The 24879-nt window shown below is 38.3% G+C and overlaps 1 protein-coding gene across 3 annotated transcripts in view; it reads right to left on the reverse strand.

Annotated features, from left to right (window-relative positions):
- Nucleotides 1–1765: 1765 nt before the first annotated feature.
- The window catches only part of PACSIN2 (protein kinase C and casein kinase substrate in neurons 2), a 55680-nt gene continuing 32566 nt past the window's right edge, over nt 1766–24879 (reverse strand). For 2 of the 3 annotated variants that reach the window (XM_058022488.1, XM_058022489.1), the window contains exons 3-11: nt 18499–18655; nt 17539–17774; nt 16705–16860; nt 15462–15637; nt 12893–13013; nt 10691–10815; nt 9886–10002; nt 8742–8938; nt 1766–3923 (exon numbers count right to left, since the gene is read on the reverse strand). In XM_058022488.1, coding sequence (XP_057878471.1) covers nt 3811–3923; nt 8742–8938; nt 9886–10002; nt 10691–10815; nt 12893–13013; nt 15462–15637; nt 16705–16860; nt 17539–17774; nt 18499–18655 — 1398 coding nt within the window. In that variant the 3' untranslated portion in view covers nt 1766–3810. The remainder of the gene's footprint in view (nt 3924–8741; nt 8939–9885; nt 10003–10690; nt 10816–12892; nt 13014–15461; nt 15638–16704; nt 16861–17538; nt 17775–18498; nt 18656–24879) is intronic. The other variant, XM_058022490.1, reaches the window with a different exon arrangement.

Genomic DNA, 24879 nt, shown 5'->3' on the forward strand with positions numbered 1-24879 from the left:
CCCAGCATATGGAAATGAAGTTTAAGATCTACATTAAAAACCAATTGATGAAACAGTTCAATTTTTTTATTTAGTGTGGGAACTCAGCACATCACTCCTGATGTCCAGAGTTGCCGAGATAACCCTTGGGGGGCTTGGAAATCCTGGAATGTTGCCAGAAGTGCTTGGTGGTTAGACTTTGACCCTGCACAGAATGTGCCACCTGTGTGAGGATGAGAGGACCACTTGGGGATAAGTGGTGAAGGGATTGATTAATTACAGGGTGAAAACACAGGTTTTGAAATTTTGGTACAGGGGGGTTTTAGGAGACAAGATGGAGGAATTAGGGCGTGTCCTGTCCTCCTTCTTCTCCTTCTTGTCATCCATCTTTGATGGTGATGGTGGCACTTTGGGATTGGTTCACACTAAATCTGCACTTGTCAATAAGGGTAAAAGGTATTGGAAGGTAAAGGTAAATATCTTATACGTAGTTTTTAGTATAAAAATAGACGACTGCCCAGAGGGAGGTCAGTGTGCCCATGGCTGTCTTGCTGTGCAGACCTCTGTCAGGCTGGGAGACAACTTTGTAGATAAAAATAAACAATATTGAAGACCGAAAAATCTGAAGACTCCTTTTGTCCTTTGGAGCGCGGGCTGCCTCAAGGCCATCCTGAGTCTAACCACACAGAGACAGCAGGCCGAGAACAGAGAATTTAGTACTAATGCAGTGTTTGTCCTGATAATATCATGAAGCATAATCACTTCAAACAGGTGAGGTTTCATGGAGCTCTCCACTCTGGAAGGGTCTACATCCTAACACCATGGCCAGTGCAAGGCCAAGCTCTTGCTATCTACTGGGATTTAAAAGAGACTCACAAAGCTCCAGCTGCATGCAGCACCCCACTGCAAAACCCACCTGCCTTTGCCACATTTTATCTCTGCCAGGGCAGTCAGATTTCAGTGTTTTCTGCTTACAGATTGTAGAAGTGTCTATCACCACAGTGCTTCACAAGTGATCTGGTGTTTTACCTTGCAGGCTTGGAGATTTCATGTGTCAAGATGATCTAGCTGAGGTAACAAGTGACTTGGATGTTCAAAGAGTTCTTGCTAATGTCCTTCACAAAAGCTGAAGTAAACTGCTATGAACTAAATGAACATTTAATCACTTACTGACTACAGTAATAAAGAGTGGGAGGATACCTGTGTGTCCTCCAGAGGGATTCCTGAATGGACTTGTAGATTTAATAAACCTTGAGCAGAAGGGTGGCAGTTGATTATTTATTGATTATTCAGTAAGTTACTCAGGATCACAGCAGTGTGAAACACCTGCCAAAGTCCCTTACAGAGTTCTGACAGGTGTCCTTGCCCTCAGGGACAGCTCTCTGCCCACCAGGACCCCCAGCCTGTCCTGGTGCCCGGGGTTATTCCTGCCCAGGTGCAGGACCCTGCATTTCCTTCTCTGGATTTCAGACGGCTCTTCTGGCCATCTCTCCACCCTGCTGAGGTGCTTGGGAAGGGCTGTGCAGCCCCGGGGGGATTGGCTGCTCCTCCCAGCTCTGTGCCACCACTGAGCCACCCCAAGGCACTGATGAATATATTAAACAGCTAATCCTGGGGGACACCACTGGTGAAGGCCTCCAAACAGACCCTGTGCCGGTGTTTGTGCTCCTCTGGGATCTGCTGCTCAGCAGGTGTTGATGGGGGAGATGACAGAAAACCCTCAGCCAGCTGTCACAAACAGCACTACATTAATCACTGCCAGTCAACAAGAAAACTCAAAGGCAGAAAATATTCAGATACTTTATTTAAGAAGAAATAAAAAGCTCAGCTGCTCACCCACGCTATCTGAGGCTTGACAACACCACAGAAAGCAGCATCACAGTGGACTCTGTAACCCATAAAAGACAGTTTTCTCTTCTTCCATTAAGATTTTGCTGGAATGTTTTGCCAAGAATTCCTGTGCATGGCACCTCCCTTTATTGCAAATGGCACAATGTCACCCATGTCACACTCCTGCTTGCGGCTCTTCTACACAATGCAGGCTTTGTCACTATGAATTGCAATGAAATGCACAGATTATTTGTACTTTGACACACATTGAAATAGTAAAAGGTGCATTCTATGTATTTAAGAGATTAACAGACTTTATTGTTTTCTAAAATATTTTACAACACAGAGACCCAAACCAGTAATTCCTGACAATTTTAGCAACTGTCCTGTGGATGAACAAATATGTTGGTAAGTTTTTGTTGACAGACATATACATACATCCACTTTCTAAGCTTGCACATTTGGATTCACTGAAAATAATGACTAAATATATCTATAAGCTCAAAAATGATAGGGTCCAAGATTACCAACAGTGTTTTATAGTTACCTCAAAAAAGATTTGTTAACTTCATTACAGTGTAGCTTCCTAACATGGCAAATCTACTTACCTGATACTTAGCTTTAACACAGATCTGCTGTAGTTTTTACAACCCAGTTTTCAATGTCACAAGTGAATATTTGACACAACTACAGCTGGCCAAGTTGTAACTGCAAACAAATGTAGATTTTACAGTGTTCTGCTACAATAATCCATGTTTGGACTAAAGCTAGTTTATACTTTGACTCATTAATTTATCCACAAATACTGATTTTGAGTATATTAGTGTATTTACTGTACTTCTGAAAAATCTTATCACAGAATACTTTGTCTATGGTACAGTAATGAATATGACAGGAAAGCAGATTTAAATATACCTATAATTTAAACTCTTAAAATAGTCTAAATCTTATTGACACCAAAAGGCTTGATAACTAATAGCCATGCTCTTCATATTCTGGAATATCAAATTATATGTACATATACACAAAATAGATAGGCTATTAATAAAAGCATTTAGTCTATTTTACAGTCTTCTCTGTTCAAGATAATCAGCCTTCACAGATTTAACATTTCAAATTACCTAAAAATCATTAGCAGTTAAAAGGAGATTTTTTTTTCCCTGCAAACATGAGCTGGAAATAGCCACTCTTCTGGGGCTTATGCATAATTCATATTTCTCTTGAATGCCACTTAAGATCTAGATGGAAAACTCTTAGTTCAAGTGTCAACCCACATAAAGAACATTTGTAATAGAATCCCAACCCATGACACCTGCAGATATCTCTGCTACAAATAACCTTCTGTAACAGATATTTATTAAATACAGAATTTTGTTTTACAACTCCATTTACAACTTCAAGCCATGCTGACAACACAGAAAGATTACTACAACATGGAAAAAGCTTTCATTCAGTCAAATGGTAACTAAATCTATGTCATAATTTAAGTATTAATTGATAAAGCATAAAAAAGGTGCTTAACTACATAGCATTTAAATAAAAAAATACTGCATCTTTCAGACATTATTATAGTTAATTCTTTATTTGTTCTTATCAATCTTTAAAATTCAAGTTGCAAGTTACTGAAAGGTCACTTAAAATAACTGATTAAACAAAAGTGAGCATAAGCCACATACCTGGGGTAGGATGAGGCATAAGCATAGAAAATGCAAAAATATTTAGGATCCACAATAACAGACCATGTGGGAAGAATAAGTTTAAAAAGTATTTTTCCTATCATACTATTTTTCAGCCTTACTCCTTTCCTTTGCATTGGGTACAAGGTGTGAGAACAATGTCAAGCTTTTGTCTTTCATTCAGCCTTATTTGGGTATCAAGCTCTCACATTTCATTAAAATATATACACTCTATACATCCATTCAGTTTCCTCTCACTTCACCTAAATACACTGTACAGGCCTACAGAGCTCTTGTGACACTTCTGTGTTTATTTTGTCCTTTGTCACTGGATTGGTTCCACATAGTTTGCTGGGTACAAACCAACTTGTCCATTGTCCAGGCGTCCTTTGCACCAGCCCTGCTCATCCTCATTCTCTATTTTGGTCAACTCATCCCCTGAAGAAAAGAAGGAACATTTTCCCCAACTCAGTGAAAGTCAAATAAATGTTTCATTTGGCTTATTGTCTTAAGGTTTTAAGGAAAACATGGAAGAAAATGCTACAGAGATTCAACAGCTCAGAATTAGCTTGCTAATTTCCAGATTATCCATTCTTGAATGTCTAAACTATAAGATAACTTCATTTTGACTGCAATGCACATCTGATATTGCACATCCTCAGGGAATACTTTGACTTTTGAGAGCCTGCAGACTCCAAGATGCTCCATAGGAGCAAAGGAAGCTCCACCTCAGCCAGGCAAAAAAGGCCACATTAAGTAACAATTATTTCCTCCTGTGCAACTAATTTGTGTCAAATGTTTTCCCTAGATAAAACTGATGTGTGTTTTATCTTAGCAATAGGAAACAGATGATGAATATATTAATCACTTATTACAGTCTCAAATAGTAGAGAGTCTTGGTGTCATTTAGGAGAATATAAACTAGCCTAAGGACTATAATTTTTTTGGTAGAAATAGACAAGGCTCCTATTAAATCTTCTCAAGATACTTATCTTTATAGCTTTTCTCTTCCATAAAAAGGTTAAAGTTTCATCTCTTCTAGTTTTTATCAGAAAACTAATAAATACCCATTGTGAACAAATGTTTGGCACTTCAGACTCTATTTGGTTTATGGAAATATGTTACAACTTTTCCACTTTTTCTAGTGCTGCAGAATGGGAGTGAACAATTTCAAACTTTCCATGAAGCGTGTGTTAATAAAGAGTGGAAACAAAGAGCACTCAAATTTCACATTTCAATGACAGTATGCCCTAACAAATGCATTTGTATCAAAGCTTGGCTTGGAAACTTGGTGATCCTGGAGGCCTAAGAAAATATTAACACTTTTAAGTGTCATCTGCACAGCAGTTACAATGAAACCACTGTGATGATAAAACCAGAACACACAATAACATACTCTGACAACATAGCAGGGACAACCTTTACTGTCACTATTCTCAGCCACTGAAGGCCACAGGAGGGCGAGACAGACATATTGTAAATAATTATGTCCCATCCTCTTACATGCTTATGAAACCTCTCATAGGATATGAATAAAGTTATTCTTGCTCTTTGGAAGCCTCCTACAGCTGTTTGCCAGGAGAAAAAACAAAACAAAAAGCACCAGATGTAAAGGTACTCCACTAAAAAAAACGAGTTTTGTGTATTAAAGTACATTTAATGGACACCATGCAGAGCATGTGTCCTGGTTAGAAAAGGAATTGAGTTTTTTGGGATGCTGTGGTCAAACCAATAGGCGCTCAGATTTGGATACTGGCCCCTGGTGTGGCCACTGAGGACATGGATACGCCTCCGAGAACACAGGGGGTTAAAAGCAGAGCACTCCCAGGGGAACCTCTCTTGGGTTCCCTTGGTGCAAGAAGTCAGAGCTGCCCTGGCGGCTGCGGCCTGGGCGGGGAGGGGAAGCCATGGGCCGGGTGAGGTAGGCCGGGCCTGGGGCAGAGAGGGGAGGTGAAGGCCCCGGCAGGATGGAAGGGTGGAGGAGCACCCAGAGGCATCGGGCAGCCACACCCCACCCCAGGAGAGAGAGGGAGAGAGAGAGAGAGAGAGAGTGGGGGGAGACACTGCCCTGCTGTGGGAGTTCTGGACAGGCAGAGCCTGAGATTTTTAACCCTTTTCTTGGATGATGGAAACCTTACAAATGAGGATCCTCCTGGAGTTGAATGAGAAGAGAGATAAAGATGAGATAAGAGGAAATGGGCCATGAGAGAAGTTGAGAAGAATCTTAGGTGGGAGGGATGATGGAGTGGCCTTTGGCTGGACTTTTCTTGTATAGCCATGGACAGAACCATTTTTCCTGTGACACAGAGACTGCATTTAGGGGGAGGCAATGGCTTGGAGCCAAGAGAGTGCAGTGATGTGATGTGAAGGAGTGCGTGAACAGAGGCGATGGGTGACGAGGGTGGTTGGTGCCCTCCGTCTTTAGGGAAGGAGGAGAAGATCTCTGTTCTCGAGACCCCTCGGCCCCAGGGGGTGAATTTGGGGGAGACTGGTGTCCCAAAAGTGAGAGACTGTGGAAAGTGGAACTGGGCAAAGCATCCTTAAAAGGGGAACCCTAGAAGCAGCTCTGGTCCATGCACAGTGGTGAGAGCACTGGGCATGGAAGGAAGATGTCACGATGGCAAATGATCTCTGGGCGGTGCCACGTGTGACATGGAAACACAAGAGGTCTCAACTGTGTTTCCAGGGGAAGCCTATGGCACAAGAGGGACTCCTCTCTCCTTGATGAACTGAGAATTGATTATCTAAGGGGTGGTGATGGACTGAGAGTTGATGATCTGAGGGGTGGATGTATTGGAAATTTGGTGGGGGGAGAAGGAATGGTTTTGGAAGGTTTTAATTGAGTTCTCTGTGTGTTTCTTTTTACATATAGTTGTAGGTTAATAAAGTTTTTCTTCTTTATTCCTAAGTTGGAGCCTGCTTTGCTCTATTCCTGGTCACATCTCACAGCAGGCACCAGGGAGCATATATTTTCATGGGAGCACTGGCATTGCACCAGCATCAAACTGTGACAGCATATATTCTGTAAGATACATTTAGAAGCATTTTGTAGGTAAATTCTTTGAATACCCAAGGAAATCCTATCTGAGAATATCCATGTACATTTGAACAAATCCTTAAAATGTATTAATCCTCTGTTGACAGCTGCTTAGGAGCCTAGAGATATCTACAGAGGAACACAGGATTGAGTACATTTTAAATTGGCTCCCACCTGACCTAGTAAGTTCTTCTCCTTAGTTTTTCTATGTTCAATGTAAAGCTAGTCACACTAACACTTCTGCCAAATAACTAAGTAGCCATCCTATTAATTCAGCATCTCTAAGGGAAATCATGGTCTAGCACATCATCCCTTTCCTACAACTGTATCAATGACATCATTTGGTGTTGTAATATTCTTTAATGCTCTTCTTTCAAAGTACTGAACTCTTTTTAAGTGAAGTCTGCATATATCTCACAGTTCATAGCTCCTCTGCTTTATTTCTACAGACCTCACACAGTGAGAGCCACTTGGTTCAGTGGTTTAATGCAAGTGACACAGCTGGTACTCCAGCACACACCAGCTGACTTTGTATTTAACCATTACATCTGTGTATATAAACCATTATATCTGTGTATATAAACACTGCATGGTTTTGCCAAGGAAATACTCATTACTGTAAACCCTTGCTGCTTCACAGGTACCAGAGATATATTTCAAGAGGATTAGCATGCTTCCATCCCCTGCTGAGAAAAACAGAGCAGGTAAAGTCTATAGAATGAAAAGTAACTTTGAGCTTGTGTGCATTACACAGAAGTACCAGATGTTTTGTTACTACTGAACTTCTGTCAGGGCACAATTCAGCAAAGTTCACGGACAAGTAACCCATTCCTCCACTCTGGAAGCCTACAATACTTGTCTACAAAGAAGAAAAGTCAGATGTTCAGTGGTTTCACTAACAATAAAGGAAAATGGTGAGTTAAAGGCACAGTACCACCACCTGAGCTGGGGGGTGTTTGGTTCAGAAAGCACAAACTGCATTTAGAATATGACACACTATTCTGAGCAGCCCCTTCATCAGCAGAACAGACATCCTGCAGTTCCCTGATTAGCTACAACATGGTCTGGTTTCCTAACTTTAAGCCCTAACATCCACCTAAGAACCACAGCAGGTGGTATAGAAGTAGCACTAACTTGAAGTAACCCTAGTTGAAAGGGAGGCAGACAAAATCTTTCTGGAGTTTCTTTTCAACACTTGAATCCTGTTTTTCTATTACAGGAGATGGGAATAAATGACAAGCAAATAGGAAAAGAGACAAACTCAAAGAGTGTCTATCTCTCTCATTTGCACAAAGTGAAGTTCTGCTTGCTTTTGCTAAACTACTCCTGCAATCTTGTTCTTGAATTCCTGGCTGGAAAATGTCTCCTGCAATTCTGGGCAAGACAGCTGCACAACTAGCTTGAAAGTCATGAACAGGGGGTAGATTTCAGCTGGAGGCAGCAGCACCTGTGGTGTGCAGCCATCACACCCTGATGTCACCTCCCTGTGTGTGGAAACTGTGTGATGGGTCCCCCCCATCAGCTGCATCTATTCTGTTCCCTCAACTCCTGTAACAGTGAGGGAAAAAAGGGTTTAGGGCTCAAGGGAGATACAACACCTTAAGAAGGAAGAGGTGTACAAAGTGTACCCTAATACAACACAAGACTGAAAAAACCCAGGTAAAGACAATCCCTGTGCTTAACATACACTGAAGAGGGGTGAACAGAGACAGTTTAAAAGGTATCTGTCCATGGCTAAATTTTCAACCCTAAAAAGTTAGCAGTGCAGAAAGCTGGATGCCAAAAATTGGATGCTTTTCATTTAAACAGAGAAGGTATCAGTTGATTTAATACAAGAATAGCTGCTGTGGTATTTTCCTTTAAAAAACAACTCTGTAGGGTTGGCATTTCCAGACAGCTAAAAGCAGCAGCTGTTACTGTCATCAAGGAAGAAAAGGGAGAGAGAGGATTTTCAGTTCTGCAGATAGTTTTGTTTCACTTAAGATAGGAAGAAAGGAGCATCTCAGAGGCAACTCAACACATTTCAAAGAGCTTAGGAGTCAGCGCTGCCAAACAGGGGAGACCAAAAAGTATTGGTAGGAGGGATGATGGTTAGATAGGATCCTGCATGTGGAATTGTACACCCAGAGAATCCAGAGAAAATAAAATGTCAAGAGAGAAAAAATTGCCTGCCTTTCTCCTTTGTGATAACTATTTTAAAGTGAACATTGCAAACTTACCAGCCTTAAAGCTGAGCTCGTCCTGCTCCTGGCCCTCATAGTCATAGAGTGCACGTACTCTCACCTCCATGGCAGGAGGAGTGTCTTCATCAAAGGGATTGGTGTCTCCATTTGCATCAGTGGAGGAGAAGGGGTTGTTGGACTCTTCATCAGACCAATCTGTAGGGTAGCTTTGGTTTTTCTCATAGCTGCTAACACTGAAAATCAAATTTGAAGTTATTATTTTCCACTTTTAAAATAGGAGACTAGAAACACCATTAAGACAACCCTGAATATGATAAACTCCACTCTAAAGCCCAGCTTTGAAACTTTCCTTCTGGTATCTTCTCATCTACCTTTAACTGACAATGCCCCATTAAAAAATAAAAACATTCTTGCAAAGCATTTAAAAAGTTACAAAAAGGAAAAACTAACACACATGTCAATCTCCCCACAAACTCAAAGGACCTCTCTCTCAAAAAAATCCACATAATCCATGAGATTATTTACTCTGGAAAGGTAAAAGGGATGCCACAGTCAATGAGAGGGATTATCTGGTTTAGGTAAGACATTTAAATTGCTTTGCAGAACCTTCCTCCCAAACCACTGTGCACCTCTACAATAGCTTCCAACATTTTTTCTATATTGTAATCCACCAATAAAGAACTTCATTATACTGCAACAAGTTCATCATTTAAAGGGAAGTTCACTGTTCAGCATGCACATGCCAGTTAATAGAGTGGAATATCCCTAGAGTGTACACTGAAGCAACAGGCAGCTGCTCGAGAAGGTCCTAAACAAAAAAAGAAAGCATCTTAAAAGCAGATTTATTCAGTGAGAAGACACAGAGCAGTAAAGCTCCAGAAGCAGTTTCACTAGAAAAACACATCAGTTTTAACATTTTATAGGACTGGGAAAGGAAGGAAAAAAAAGCAACAGCAGTTCTGTTAGCAACTGCCAATAACCACAGTAGTTTGAAACCAAAGATGAAGCAACAGATATGGCATCTGTTAGGAAAGACAAGTTAGGTTACAGTGTTGCTCACACAACCGCTTAAAAACTCATCATGCACTGACCAGCGTAGTGTTATAGAAACCGAAAATAGAAAACCCTGGATAGAGAAAGTGCAAATGTGAAAACAATTAAAAAACAACATTTCACCAACTTTTTGATCTTATTGTCCTCCTTTTCACTGACAGTACTCCCAGTATCTTCTTCATCTTCAAAGGGATTGTAACTTGATTGTACTGACTGCACTGTGTTACTCTGGACACTAAGACTGCTAATTTGGAAAAGAAAAAGCATTATGGTGACCCTATCTGTATAAGAGAACACTACCACTGGTGTCCCACTAAGCAGTTTCTTAGCAGACCCCTCCTTCAGTCAAAAAGATTTAAATAAACAACTAAACAAAACCAAAACATCTATTAAATGCAGCAGAAACATCTATCAAATGCAGCAGAAGACTCAAGAAAGCTTGGAAAGTCTCACATATGGAGCATTCCTCCACAATTAGAATATCTTTTGTGGACCACAATTTCTTTTTTCCTACTGCCTGCAATAAAAGGCAATGCAATTTTTCTGGCCAGCTTCATTCCTTTTTAAAGCAGTTGATGTTAACAGTTTTGTATTAATCACATCCCGAATTCTGGTGTGACTAAATGTTTTGCAAACTAAGACCTCAAAGTATTATTGTCATTTCTAGAGATAGGAAGGTAGGAAGAGACCACCAGATCAAGTACAGAAAGTTCAGTTTCTCATGAAGCTTGGTTTCTTTCAGCTCCCAATGGAAAGAGAGCTATAAAATGAAGAATAATTTCCAAATTTAGTTGTGAAATGCAGAGACATCACTAAAAATGCTCGCAGATAATTATCATTTGATTGGACAGTGACTTTTTGATCCTGTAGAGCTTAGTGCATTTGAAGGCAACAATCTTCCAGTTAGTGTTTTTAGGCATAAAAAAAGCTACCTGCTATGTTTGTTAGGCTGTGAAACTTGTTCTCCTGTCTGATTGATGCCAGTCAGAGTCACTCCATCAGAAGCCTTCTTCTTTTCTCTTCTGCTGAGAGTGCGATTCAGGTCTGCAGACCACTCCTACCAACGAATGCAAAACGTGATTGAGAAATTAAATTAAACAAGTAATTACCACATTTCATTTTCAGACTGACTTATGGAACATACATCTATATATATAGCACTATCAATAATTACTAAAGACAACTCACTCCAAACATTTCACGTACAATTCTCATCTGGTTCCCACTCCAGTAGTGCAAACAGGTGTCTGTGCTACTCACAAAATCCCAGCTACCCGCACTTCCCTGTTTAGTATTCTGAGTCCCTTGAAAAGATTTAAAATACCAGACATGTGGCACACAACTGGAGCCATCAAAAGAGCTGGCCAGGACAGATATTTAAAAGATGTACTGTGAGGGCTCACAGTTTCAAATAATGCCAAGACATCTGGCTTTAAAAGATAACTCTAACATTCAATTAAAAAAGGCATTGTAAGAGAGGGCTTACTTCTCAAGAACAACTCTCAGATGACTTACAAAGAAGAAGCTAATTTAAATCTGTTCCTAAGATTTAAGCCCTAAAAGTAATTCATTCTGGATTTAGTGAAATTCATTGTCCTAAAAAGCCATATATAGGAGTTAAGGCTCAAATCAACACAAGTATTGACAAGACTAATGATGCCCCTTGCAGACCCTTCTTGATGTTTTGAACCATTCAGAGGCAGATGGGACAGGCATGGTGAGACCTAAAACACAGCTCCTGCATCAAGTCAAAGTTAAGCTTTGATATCCTGTTATACTATATGTGCTATACTGATACAAGGCAGGAACCAACAGAAAACAAAATGCAAGCAAATAATGCAAGCAAATATCCTATGCTGAGACATGCTTCCTCGAAGTCTTAAAAGTAAAAAAAGTCAGGAGAGAGTTTGCTATACAAAAGATGGCATTTGAGATACATATTTTTATCAGGAAATGGAAGTTTTCAGAGTTGCTACCACTCTCATGTAGCAGAGTCAGTCCTGTGCATTCTGCACAGTTCTTCAAATACCTCATTATTTTAACTTTGTAAAATACATATTGGATTTCTGAGTTACCACAGTTAAAAGACCACTGACCTATGCATATTTGCAGTTTACAATGCAATTTCATAGTCATTTGATCATGACATTTTACTTACATCATCCTTGTAGCATGTAAACAAGAAAAAATTTGATTAGGAAAATGGAAACAGGAGCATTTAATTAGTTAATTATAATGTTTAAGAAAAAGGATAGTCATTTCCCCACACAGAAGTAACTGCACTTCAGTGTTTCAGGCAAAGAAATTCTACAGGACTGTTATGAATTTTCTTCCTCAAACCTCCAATCTAAAGTTACTCAGTATTTTCAAAACAAGTGCTATTTTCCTTTATGGTTAATAAGGGAGCAGTGAAACACTCCAGAGTTTATGCTTCCACTCCATTAATTTAATCTCTAGAACTTATTTTAACTAAACCCATGATTCTGGTCCAACTCATTCCACTTCTAGCTATCATACATGAGCAGTATGATCTGCACTGACACAGTTTTGTACATATTTCTTGTAGGCCACGGTAACAGACCACTACTTAGAAAAACTCCTTTCTTTCAAAAATGGCATCCAGCAATAAAATTACTAACTGGGTAAATGTGGAACTTTTTTTAAATAGAGCAGTATTGAATTCTAAGTATCAAATTTCAAATTTTGAACTGTTTAGTTCAGACTTTTTCAGAGTCTTGGCAGCAGATGCTACAATTACCTGCTAACAGCAAGGAAAATCAAACTGAAATCTCCCACCAAAGGGGAAAAGTAAAACATAAAGGATAATATATGCAGGTGTCAGAGAGGTATCAACTAAACAATGGCTAAGAACTTCAGTAATCACTTAAGCTTAGAAAAAGGCACTGTAGTTTCCTAGTTTAGCCTTTTTCTCTTTAAATAGGTGCTCCACATAATCACCTCCAAAAGTGGTGGCCCAGTGAAAACTGAGATAAGAAAACAATATAACTTGCAAAACAAAAAGATTCAGTGTTGGAAGCTTGAAGTTAAGAATTACATCAGAATGATATATTACAAAAAGCAAAGAGGAAAAAAGTAGACAAAACAATTCAGTGGTTTAAGTACTGTGACCTTACCTCAAACTGAGGCCAATTCATTGACATCCCTGGGCCTTGATTAGCTCTGAACCACCGCAAGTCTTCAACAGCATCTGCTGTTTTGATATTCTGTTCCAGCTCACGGTAGATGTTTTTGTAACTGAAAAACAAATTTGTCTTCTAATTTAGTATCACATTTAGAATCATGGCAAATCCCTAAGCAGTTTTTAAAAAAATCTATTCTTAAGTTCACAATAGTATTGAAGAAACTTATAGCAAGATAGACTTTTAAAAACTCACAGACCTGTTATGAGCCTGTAAAAAGGGAAGAGTAGTCTAACAAGTAAACTTGCTCAAAGTTCATGACTCCATAAAATCCTTGTTTACCAGATTTAAAAACTATTACTCTTGTGTAATTTATTTGGCTGTCATTAAAATATATATATACATAGGACTGTATTTAAACAACGGAAATGTAGTCTTGGAAGTTTCTTGAATTTCAAAACTTATCTACAAGATAGTAGAAACTGGTTTTGGGCTAAGTCCACAGGACTCTGTGAAAACTTCTGTTTTAATCCAGTGAGGATTGTAAGCAATTATAAAAATAAAGCCCCCAAACCTGCAGCAGAGGTAAATGGGTTAAACATTTTCCTATGCAGGTATAATATCTGAAAGCTGCTTTTCCTGGTTTGGGTACTGTCTGATTTTACTAACTGTACTATTTGAATCAAACACCGTGAAAAAGAACCTTACTACTTTTTCCTCATCTCTCACCCTAGTTATTTTTCATTAACAGAAGTCATGTTGCAGATACAGCTCTGATCCTAGACCATGCACATGCTAATGTGCATGACAATGCATTTATATCAAAGCCACCAATATGGTGCAGTATGGAACTCAGAGTTTAAAAATATCCCAACAGTCACAAGGCTTAAAATAAGAGACACAGAACTGCTATTATATGACTTTATATATAGTTGAGCTGCTATTATACTCAAGGTAGAGTATTTGTGAAAATCCTTCCAGACCAGATCACACAAAATTTAGAATTAGAATTCATTAGTGCTACATTGTCAAGGAGTCAAACTTTCTCAAAATACACTTCCACATTTCTCAATTTCTATACAATACTTGACTGCTTTAACATACACACAGTATGGGTTTTTTCCTACATCAGCAGTCATTTCAATGTATTTAAGCAATAGAGAGGCATGTATTTTGAGAAAGGGAATACATCATTACCAGCCATCAGTTAAATCAACAACAACTTTAGGTCTCCATCTCTGGAAAGCATGGCAGACTATCTTCTGGACTGTGCTATTTAGCATCATTACAGTTAAAAATCAAACTTTCTTTTCATGACTAATTCTACATCTTTTTTTCTCTGTACTGAAAAGGCAAAGATAAGGAAACAGATCACCAGTTACAGCTGCTTTTTCCCTGGTTTCACCCTAATAGTTCTGTTCTTTCTTTGATGCTTATGATCACTCCTGGAATTCTAAGGATCTTAAAAGGAAATCATTGCCTCTCCACTTGGTCATTTTCTGTAGTCTGCCCTCAACCTTCTTCATTCGGCCAACTATTTCTCATTTATTTCTGATTTGTAGTTCATTTAAGCTGATGAAACTGAATCAAATGGGCAGCAATTCTATCATCTATCCACTCTGACAGCAAAAAGAATCTATTTCCTACATCAGTTCCATAAGAACTTTGAAGCCACCCAAAATGGTAATGATGCCAAAATAAGTGGTTTTCCCCTTACCTATTCCTTGCTCTGTTTTTGTTCTTGCCTCCTCTGTGCCACCCTCTTTCCTCATGCCAGCATTGACATTTGTGTGATAGTATAGCAAGCCAGTTTGGGACACCCCTCAGGTTAAAATCAGTTCTTCCTTTTCTTTATGCACTTGAAGTGCTAAGCAGAGTGCACATGACCTCTGCTGTTACAAGTGGGATGCAAAATACTGCCATGGTTACAACACTCATTGCAAGTGTTCCTGTGTCTGGAGCTCCCTAGCAAAAGTTTAGTTTTCTTGGAATACAGTGAGGGCTCAGGCAGAAAGAACAAAATACAAGACATCCTTGATATACATGACAGTATAAAGGGCAGACTTTGAAATTAAGGTGGAAAAGAGTTCAGCAGTGGTTAACTTATGGATCTTAAATTCATCCCCAGATCAAGGTAATTTCATTACTGAGCTCTAATATTTTAACAATAAATGTACTGACTACAAATTTTATGCTGTCCTACACTAATAAATTCCAGCTTATTCTCTAATAAACATGTAAGACACATAATAAACCAAGACCTTCTTTTCCCAATCTTTGATGCAGCATTTTTTGGTTCTAAGTGCGGAATCCCTTCTAATTGGACCATATTTGATTATAAAACACCATAAGAATGAGGGTCTGTTGTTTCTGGCAAGTGTTAGAGATAGGTACTAATCTCATTTTAAACAAAACAAAGAATTAATCTCTTTCACTTACGCTTTTAAACTGAAGCAACACATTAGAAAGAAATCAGAACTCTGAACTCTGATCTACTTGAAGCATTTATTAGTTTCCACGGAAAAGTATATTAAGCATTAATTTTGAAGTCTAGCAGTTTTACCTTGCAATGTTGGACAAGTCAAGGTGTTTCTGGACTTCCAGTAACACTTCTCGGAAGAAACGCAACCGCTTTTCCTCAAACTGCTGGCACTGCTCAAATACCTGCTCCATGTTCTCCATATACTGAGGAGTGGCATTATCTAATTCCTTCAGAGACTTTTCATACTTCTCTTTTGTCTGGGGGTACAAAACCAAACTGTTAGCAATATTTTTATTAGTGCCCTGCAACACAGACCCATCAATGCAGCAGTGGCTGAGGTTTAGACCACAAGTTGCCAGGCTGCAAACTCTTCTCATGACCACTGTACCCACCTTAGGGCATAAAGAAAATTATCTAAGTAAACTGCAGAAACAGTTACAATAAACCTCCAAGCCTCTTCTCTGTCTTTTTAACAGAAACCATGATAAATGTTAATGTAAATCTGAAGTTAAAAACTAAAGGAGCTACAGAGTAAATCAGAGCAGGAAGTCTTTCAAGTTATTGAAAGTATTTGGAGATCTTTTAAAGCGCTGTCTTTTCTCCTTTAGTAATTTGCATAGTGTACTGTGAGTTATGACCAAAACCCCAAACATTGTGTACATCTTTGTGAACATAAATTGCATACACTGTGAGCTCAGCTAACAGATACAACCTCAAACTCTGCACTAATTTACAGAAGTAGTCCACAGGCAGGAATTAGAAGATCCCAACTTATGGAACATAACATTCCAGATCTCAGAAAAGCATTCTCAAGGGAAAAAGACATCTTTGAGGCATCACACATTAAAAGCCTCTCAGTAGCAGCACACTGAAGAGATAAAGCAAACTGTGTAACAGAACAGCATTTATTTAAGTGGATTATATCAGCTTCATTTTTTAAAAATGGATTCTGCAGTCAAGAATGATGACATACTTAGCTGTCAGCAAGTTTTAGGCATCTGTCTCTCAGCTTCTTGAGTGAAATAGCTCAGCCCTCACTAGTAAATAAGTAGAACTCTGCCCTAGAAGTTTGCTGGCTTACTGCGCTTAGCACCCTGCTGAAAGTACTTAAATTAAATAGAGGCCATACATTATTCATCTTCAGAGAAGAAAAATTTGGCAAGAACACATTCTTGGGAGAAAATTAACCTTTTGGTACAGAACTGGAACTGACTATGCTATGTGAACTGGTGTTCACAGCACATTCAGGAGGAAAAAAGAGCTTAAATATGCACAAGCTATAGGTGTGCATTAAAAAACAAAACTAAAAAACCATTCAGTATACCTTTAGTACATCTTGTTTGCTTCTCTCCACTTTGTCTTGTAATTTCTTGAGTTGCTCAGGATTCAGTGCTGGATCAGCTTTGCTGTTTGTTTCTCTGGATATAGCCAGTTTCTCCTCCTTGCAGGCAGCATGATACGCTTTCTTTGCAGCTTCCACCTACAAAAGGGGTTTGAGTCTTTGCATCTGGAACAGTCTACAGCAACCATAAAAACTTAGCCATAAAATCACGTTGCAAAAAAGAAATGGTCAGATTTTGTTTTCAGGATGATTTTTCTTTTTTGAGGGAGAGGGGGAAATTGTTTTCATTTAGGCCAAAGAATGAAAAATACAAAAGAATCAACATAAGGAAATCATTGGAGCATTCTATCACCATACAAGAAATGTCACTTAAACAGCTTAGAGAAGTGCTGGAACAGACTCAACAAAAGCTTTACAGAAAGTCCCCAACTAAACACTTCTCACTCATGCTCATGTTCACCTGCTCCCCCTTCTTCTACCAACCTGTTATTTAAGAATAATGTTATATGAGAGGGGGGAAACCCACAAACACATTTTCCCTCATTCATTTGAGCAATTCATAACTTTCACTTGCATGAAATAAGATAGAGTTAAAATGATAACTTAAATTTCACTTTTCCCAGATTTTCACTGAATTCACCAAGATTAGGAGAGACCAAGAGAAAAATATCTATTTTCAGAAGAGGACAGAAAGCAAGAGATCTTTAAGAGAAAGGAGGGTCCAGCAGAAAGAATAGGGAGTTTACTCCCTTACAGAGATTTGAAACGTTAGTATATTATAACACAGGATATCTAATACATAATCTACTGCTGTACCTCTTTCAGCTTTTTTGCCCAGGGTTTCTGAGCTTTCCTAAATCCATCTTCTGCTTCTTTGGTTTCCTTAAATCCTCCCATCATTTGCTTATGAAAGGCTTCCTTCTGCCAGTTCTTGATTTTTTCAAAATCTTCATTCATCAGTGAACCTTTTACTTCTAGATGTAGTTCACTCACTTTTTCAGCTTCTGACATAAAAGCACACCAAGCCCTTTCTACTGTTCCATACTGTGGGCCTAAACACAACAAAAAGTGTCATTCTCAGTAACCATCACCCACATGGAACTTATATTCCCAAGAAACTACCTGAAACTATTGACTTATATTCACTTGTAAACAATGTTGATGCAAACCTAGAAAAGGGAACAATTTTTTTTTTCATATAAACTTAGAGTATTACAAACTTTTAAGCCAGAAAAAAAAAATATTCATTTAATCTGGAGTCCTTAGCCCTGTACCACAATTCTCAGTATTCCACATGTGAGCTCCCCTTTGAACTGCCTTTAGTTTCTCAACATACTTTTTGAAGGGTGAATAACCATGGAAGGACAAACTATTCCAGAATATATCAAATAGCATCACCTTAGCCTTCCATTAGAGCAATGCCTAGGTCTTTAATTACCAGTTTTTACCCCACAGTCAGTACCCCCTTGTTATTCAGAATCCCTTTTCAAACTGTACTGGTAATTATTGAGAAATAGACAGTTCTCTAGAACATAACTCAGTACTGGAGGCAAGATTCATTTGCTTCAGCAAGAAGCACGTGAATTTGCACAAGAGCAGGCTTTGCTTGGTTGGGTTTTTATTCAAAAAAGCTTGGTCATTTGTCACATTACTGAGCCTTTTGCAAAAACTCCATTATAGTAAGCAGTATTTCTACTTTGTACTTACCAAAACAAAGATATACAAAACCACTTTTTTCCATTTGAGAAAGTTGTCAGAGTTCAAACTCAGCATTACCTTTCTCCACGAGTTGCTTCCACCTTTTAGCCCATTCTGTGAGCTGCTGAGCATAGACCTTCTCTATCCGTGCCCGTTCATGAATGCAGTTCATGAGGTCATTGCAAAGTCTGTGGCCATCATCAATTCGTTTCACTGTCCTCTTGTAATTCCCAACCTACCAAGAGACAAAGACTTAATTTCTGCTTGAAAGCTCTGAAAACAAGATAAATCTTTAATTAACAGAAACACTGTAAACTGAGAGTAAGAGAATATAGCATGAAATAATCAATTATGGAATCAGGTTCATTCATCTTAAATCAATTAATCATAAAACCTAACTGAAACATTAAAATTAATCATAAATTAATCATAAAACCTAACTGCAACAATGCAGCAAAGGCTGCAAGTTGCCCTGTAAAAGAAAGTTGTTAATTTTAAAAGTGAAAGCTTTATTACATTTTATTAACTCTGAAATGTAATTTTGGGCAATCACCACAATTGTTCTGCATTATTATTTCTTAGTAATGCTCTAGATAGTGAAGAAAATTAAGAGAAATAATACAGTATTCTCTCCCTCTTCAATATTCATTATCAAGTACCTAATACCTTAATTTTATGTTGTGTTTAATCTTTCGGGATTAATAAAACTGCAGAGACATGCAAAGGAGCATTGCAACATATCTATCAACCATATTATTAGTTTTTAAGAATGCAGTCGCTGCTGAAAAACCAGATAGCAATTATTTCCAAAGTGTACTCTAGAATTTAATGTGGGAAGATACTGACAGCAAGGATGTGGAGTTACCATACTTAGAATTGTAAATACTAAAGAAAAAAAACTCCCACAGTTGCTCAATGTACAACCTGTAATAAAATGAGGACATGGAGCAAAATGTACACCATATAATGAACATCCATTATATAATTAACACTCCCCTTTCACTCTTGTGCACACAGCTACATGGAATAACAAATCTAAATGTCTGAAAGGGAAGAAAGCCTTACACTGCTCCCAGAGTCACATTTCCACTGAATTCAAGGTCACTCAGGCTGGCTTTTGTAAACATTAAACAAGACCTAAGAACTCTGTTAAGAGAACTTGCACAGGCTATTAAATATCACAGCCAGTTTCTTATCTGCCCAAACCACCTGACTGAAAAACAAAGATTAGCAGCAAGGCAGTAGATTAAATATTCAAATACTCAGAGTGTGCTAGTCATTTTTTACATTTGAATCATATCTGCTTCACATCTAGCAGAGAAAAACATCCAACTTTTAGGTTCACATTTATTCAGAATTTTGTCAGCAGATGCACATGCAAGCCATTTTCTTGAGAAAAATGGTATACAGAGGAATACTCTTAAAAGTGGATAAAATCCCTATACTAACTGCGGGATGAATAAATGACTATGCTATAAATACAGACATATGATAGGTCTTCTCATTAAAATCGGGGGAAAAAATAAAATCAAAACCATAAATGGTATGACAAAACCATTTCTCTTAGTGGCCCCAAGGAATTCATCTGAGCATGTTTCTTGGTTTGGACTAGATACATTTCAACAGATCAAAGGAATTTAGTTAGCATCTAAGTAAGGCATTAGTTAGCAGTCACTGATTTGTCTAAAACACGTAAACAAATGCATACACACAGCCCCAGCCCATTTAAACATAAACCACAATATAACTGAAGATAAGAAGCTACCAGAGAGAGTCAATGTAGCCATGTCAACTGATTGCATCGATTACCAAGAAAGTATGAAAAATAACCTTCTATTTTCAGGATAAATGGAAGTGGAGAAGTAGGCAGTTATACATATGTAATCAAAGTGTTAAGGGAATTAAATACCTCCAACAGCCTTTGTAATGAAAGACAAATCATTCATCTACTCAGAATTACTCCAGCTGTAGATTCACAATCAAGCAGACTTTCAAAACAGGTTATGTTAGCTTGGCACAACTACTGAAGCCTTATATTAGCATCAATTTGTGTCTCCAGTTATGTAGCCAGGGATTTATGTCTGTAGCACGAACATTTCCTTTCATAAATTCTCACTATTAAATTAGCATTTTAAATGGTAATATTGAATGAGAGCTGGCTGCCTTGTGGCATATTTAATCCTTTCATTCTGAGCAAACTCTAACCTCATAGTAACATCAAGCAGTTGCCAAATTTCAGGCAGGTATTCAGAGAACTGAACTGAGTTTACCTGTGACCATTCACTGTTATCACATAAGGGCACCTTTAAAGAGCTGCATGCACACCACAGATAATTCACCCACCACCTCCTCCTCTTCCTCACAGGAAGACTGAAGGAACTCAGCATCACAGTTTAAAATCAGTATTAAGAGGAATCAGGCCCACAATAGTAGAAAATAACCTGGTATTGCAAAGAAAGCCTTTTACACTGAAATTTGCCCTATCAAGAATGCTAGAATTTTGGAAATGCAGCATTTTTTCTGTGCTCCATGACAGAGAACATAAATTATATAACTTGGCATGTAACATTTTGGAAACCTAGTGGCTTCTTTTAAAAATTGCATTTTAAGTTAGGGACACTGCAATGAGACATTTTAGAGATGTGGAATGTGCAGCTTGTCACTGTAGGACATAAGATTTGAGACACAAGGTACTTAGGCCATAGAGCCAAGTAAAGGGAAAATAACTTCAGTCTTTAGGTTGTCAAGGAACTACTAGATTAACTGTACAGAAGTTAAAACAATAAATAAAAATCTAGAAATACACTCAAGACACCCTGAACTCTGAAAAACATGAACTCTTATACATTCTTGATTCAAGACTCTTCTCTCCAATTTCTGAGGTAAATGGTAAATTCTGCAACACTTCCCTCGTCCCCTTCACAAGAAGTATTTGAGCAAATTAAAAATGAAGAATTCTTTTATTTGTAGCAACTCACCAGGAACAACACAAACAAAAAACTCCTGTGCTTCTTTGTTTCAGCCAGAGCCATTTTACATAATGCCTGGCAATTTTCAGACTTCTCAATTAGCCCTGTACAGTACACGAACATACATAATTTTGCTAGTTAGAATAATTTCCTGATCATTCTGAGCATTGCACTATTTCTTGCTAAACAGACAGCAGACAACTGTCTAAGATAAGAATGAAGTTATGACATGAAGTTCTAAGTCTTCATGTCCTGCACATAAAATATTTGTTTCAGAAAAGTAACTTGTAAGACTACAAACTTTCTTACCGTTTCAAGTAGAAAAATAGATATTTAAAAACTATACCATTTTCATTTTAGCATCAACAATACATCCATCTGAAAGAGACAGTTTATTACATGATAACAAATTCACTTGCTGTTTACCCTTAGTTATCAGAAACACTTCAAAAGGAAACAATCAAGAGTTTATTTCTTAAAAATACCATTATAATGGTCACTTTTTGGATGCAATCAGTTCATTCTGGGAAAATTGTCATTCATAGTTTTGTGTCACTCTTTCTACCTGTTCTAATTTGAATTAACCATCAGTTTTAACCCTTTTCCACTGCAAAAAACCCCTGAGTTTTGCTGCTAATAAATCTCACTTGATCCTATTTTGCCCCATTTATCTCTTACAGGCACCATAGATGCTGTCAGGTCTCCATGTAGCCTAACCAAGAAAGCATTCCTTCTGATTTTATATATTCCTCTCAGGCAAGAGCACAGCAATGTCACCTCAAATCCTCTGCCAAATCTAAGATATAGGGAATCTGTAAGGTCCAGAAAAAAGCCCAGAGGCACCGTCTGATGAGGCATTGATCATCCTACAGCTGGCAGTGCAGGCAGCTTGCCTTTTACCAAGGGAGCCAAGCTCTGCCACTGATAGATCTTGAGTGGGAATTTATCTAAAGAGTTTGCAACTTCATTATTCTAACATTTCACAGCACTAAACACAAAGGGAGAGTCTTAAATTATATAGGCTCTTCAACTCAACTGTTATACTCTTTTTTTATTTTAAGGCATATTCATAGAGCAGCACAAAAGCCTAGAGTGTTAAACACACCTTGCAGGTTTTTCTGGTACACTGAGAGAAAAAAGAAGAGTATTCTCATTTGTTAGCAGCCCAGAAGGTGGCAAACATTCAGCTGTTGCTAAACTCCTCTTAGGTAATTTCAGCACACCACGACAAACATTATACCACAAATACTTCAGGAGTTTCAAATGCCTGAAGATAGATTTGTCAACTCTTTTTCCAAGTTTGCAGAGCTTATTTATAACAAATCAGCCTTTATGAACCGAAACCATTCAAAAGAAACTCAACAAGGTATTTTTAGGGACAAATACTCCTAGGTATGAAACAGAATAATAAGCTTTAAAGGTTCATAGTCAAACCCACACATACCAATGGCCAACACAGGGACACACTATTTCCAGCATTCCATTTAACCACGAGGAAAATTTCTTTCCAGCTACGTCAAACGGGAAGTTTGCAAACATTTCAACCAGCTTAAACATCTACAACCACTGTGTGGTTTTTATAAATAAGAATAATTATCTTGGTGCATAATTAGCACACACAGTCCAAGCACCTATGAGCATTATCTCTGAGTAAGTTTAAGTTTATGCATACAAATTCACCCCTGGTTACAAGAAAAATCCTGAGGAAGCTCTTAAACACACAAAATCTTAAGCCAAATACACCAGTAAAGCAAACACTGGCAATATAAATGAAAAATATTCCATTGCTCAAAGTTAGGAGGAGATTTAAAAAACAACTATGTGACAGGAATCTACTATTGCAGAATCCAAATATTTTTATCCAGAATGTTGCATTTGGGTCTTGCTTTGGTTGGTTGGGGTTTTTGTTTTGGGAAGGAATTTTTTAGTTGTTTGTTTTGTTGGTTTTTTATGTAGTTAGGAGGGGGCAGGGGACAATGGCAATGCAAACAGAGGCTAAATTTAATTCATCCATACTACACAGGGGATCAACTTCCACTTTGAGAGGCTGAAAGTCTTAATGGATTGTCAGCAAATCCTTCAGAATGCAACAAAAGCCCTGTGTTCAGCACTTCAGAATGCACACCAGGTCCTGTCCTCCAAGGGAATCACTCACAGGGCTAAAATAATCCCAGCTGCAGGTTTAGCAGCTGTTCAGTGACTATTTCTGTTTGGGTAAGTAGGTGTTTGAAACGCCCCTGCAATAAATGGGCTCCATGCTGCTGATGTTAGCAGAAAGTCAGGGAGATAAGGAAGCACACAGTCTGTGAGGGACCTAGAGCTCATTTAAAGTAAGTGCCTCCACAGGCAGGGGAGCTGCTCCTTTTGATGTCTTACCTTGCAAGATATGCATACACTCCCACTTTGATCTCTAGGAACACTCACTCACTGGCTTTCTTACCCTCACAGGTATGTAACTGAACAAGAGCATTGGTCTCATCTGGCCCAAGGCATTTTTCTTTTAATAGATCCCTGATTGTGATTACCAGCATAAGGCTGGAGCTTAATAAACAGAAAGCAAACTTTATGATGCATTTTGTTAATTATTAATATACCAAATTCTTTCACAGACATTCCAAACTACTCCAGCAGGACAAGGCCAATAGGTGTCATGCCCACTTCTCATGTTTAACTAAAGCAACACAAAGTTGGAACTAACCAGTTTTTGGACTGGTCTATTTTTGGATGCAGAAAGTGCCCTAGATGATCATGATGTATTTACAGCAGTCATGCAAATGCTTAAACTCCATATGATAGCTGAGAAAGAAATAGAAAGGCTTTCAAACTGTACCTTTTCCACTTTCCCTTGGAAAACCTGCTGCCACCCCGCCTCAGGCAATCAGCAAAAATCTTTGATTACCCAGAGCACAACATCCTTGTCAGCCAATCAAAACAGATGTCAGATTCAAAACAGGAATCCCTTCTTGGAGCATATCAACAAGATTCCTCAGTCTCTAGGATTTCCACACCCAGAGAGAGTCATGAGCTTAACCAGACACATCAAGGTACATTGAGGCTTGACAGAAAAATAAATTAGGAGACTGAAATTTCCATCTCTTAGGCAATTTAAGACACTACTACAACTGAAACTTTGATGAAATTCTCCAGTGCCATTGTGGGAATTACCCTTCAGAAAGTCTTTTCTTAGTATTTTGCAATCCTTTGTTCTCTAAGCAAGCTATATTAAAACACATACAAAATTCTCAGACTTCTAAGGTACTTTTATGAACTAAACACCTAAAGAAATTAGAGGAGAAGAAAAGGATTTGTTCTACTGAAAAGGATTTGTCATCCTGCTAGAAGACAAAAAGCCTTAAAGTAGTATCTTGGTTTTACCAAATATGAAAAAACCACTTCCATTTAATTAAGAAAGCTGCTGCTATTTCTTTGGCACACTTAACAAACATGGATGATTCTGAAAGCCTGTTTTTTTTCACTCATATCAGCTGTT

The sequence above is a fragment of the Melospiza georgiana genome, chromosome 4, assembly GCF_028018845.1.
Source record: "Melospiza georgiana isolate bMelGeo1 chromosome 4, bMelGeo1.pri, whole genome shotgun sequence".
Lineage (NCBI taxonomy): Eukaryota > Metazoa > Chordata > Aves > Passeriformes > Passerellidae > Melospiza > Melospiza georgiana.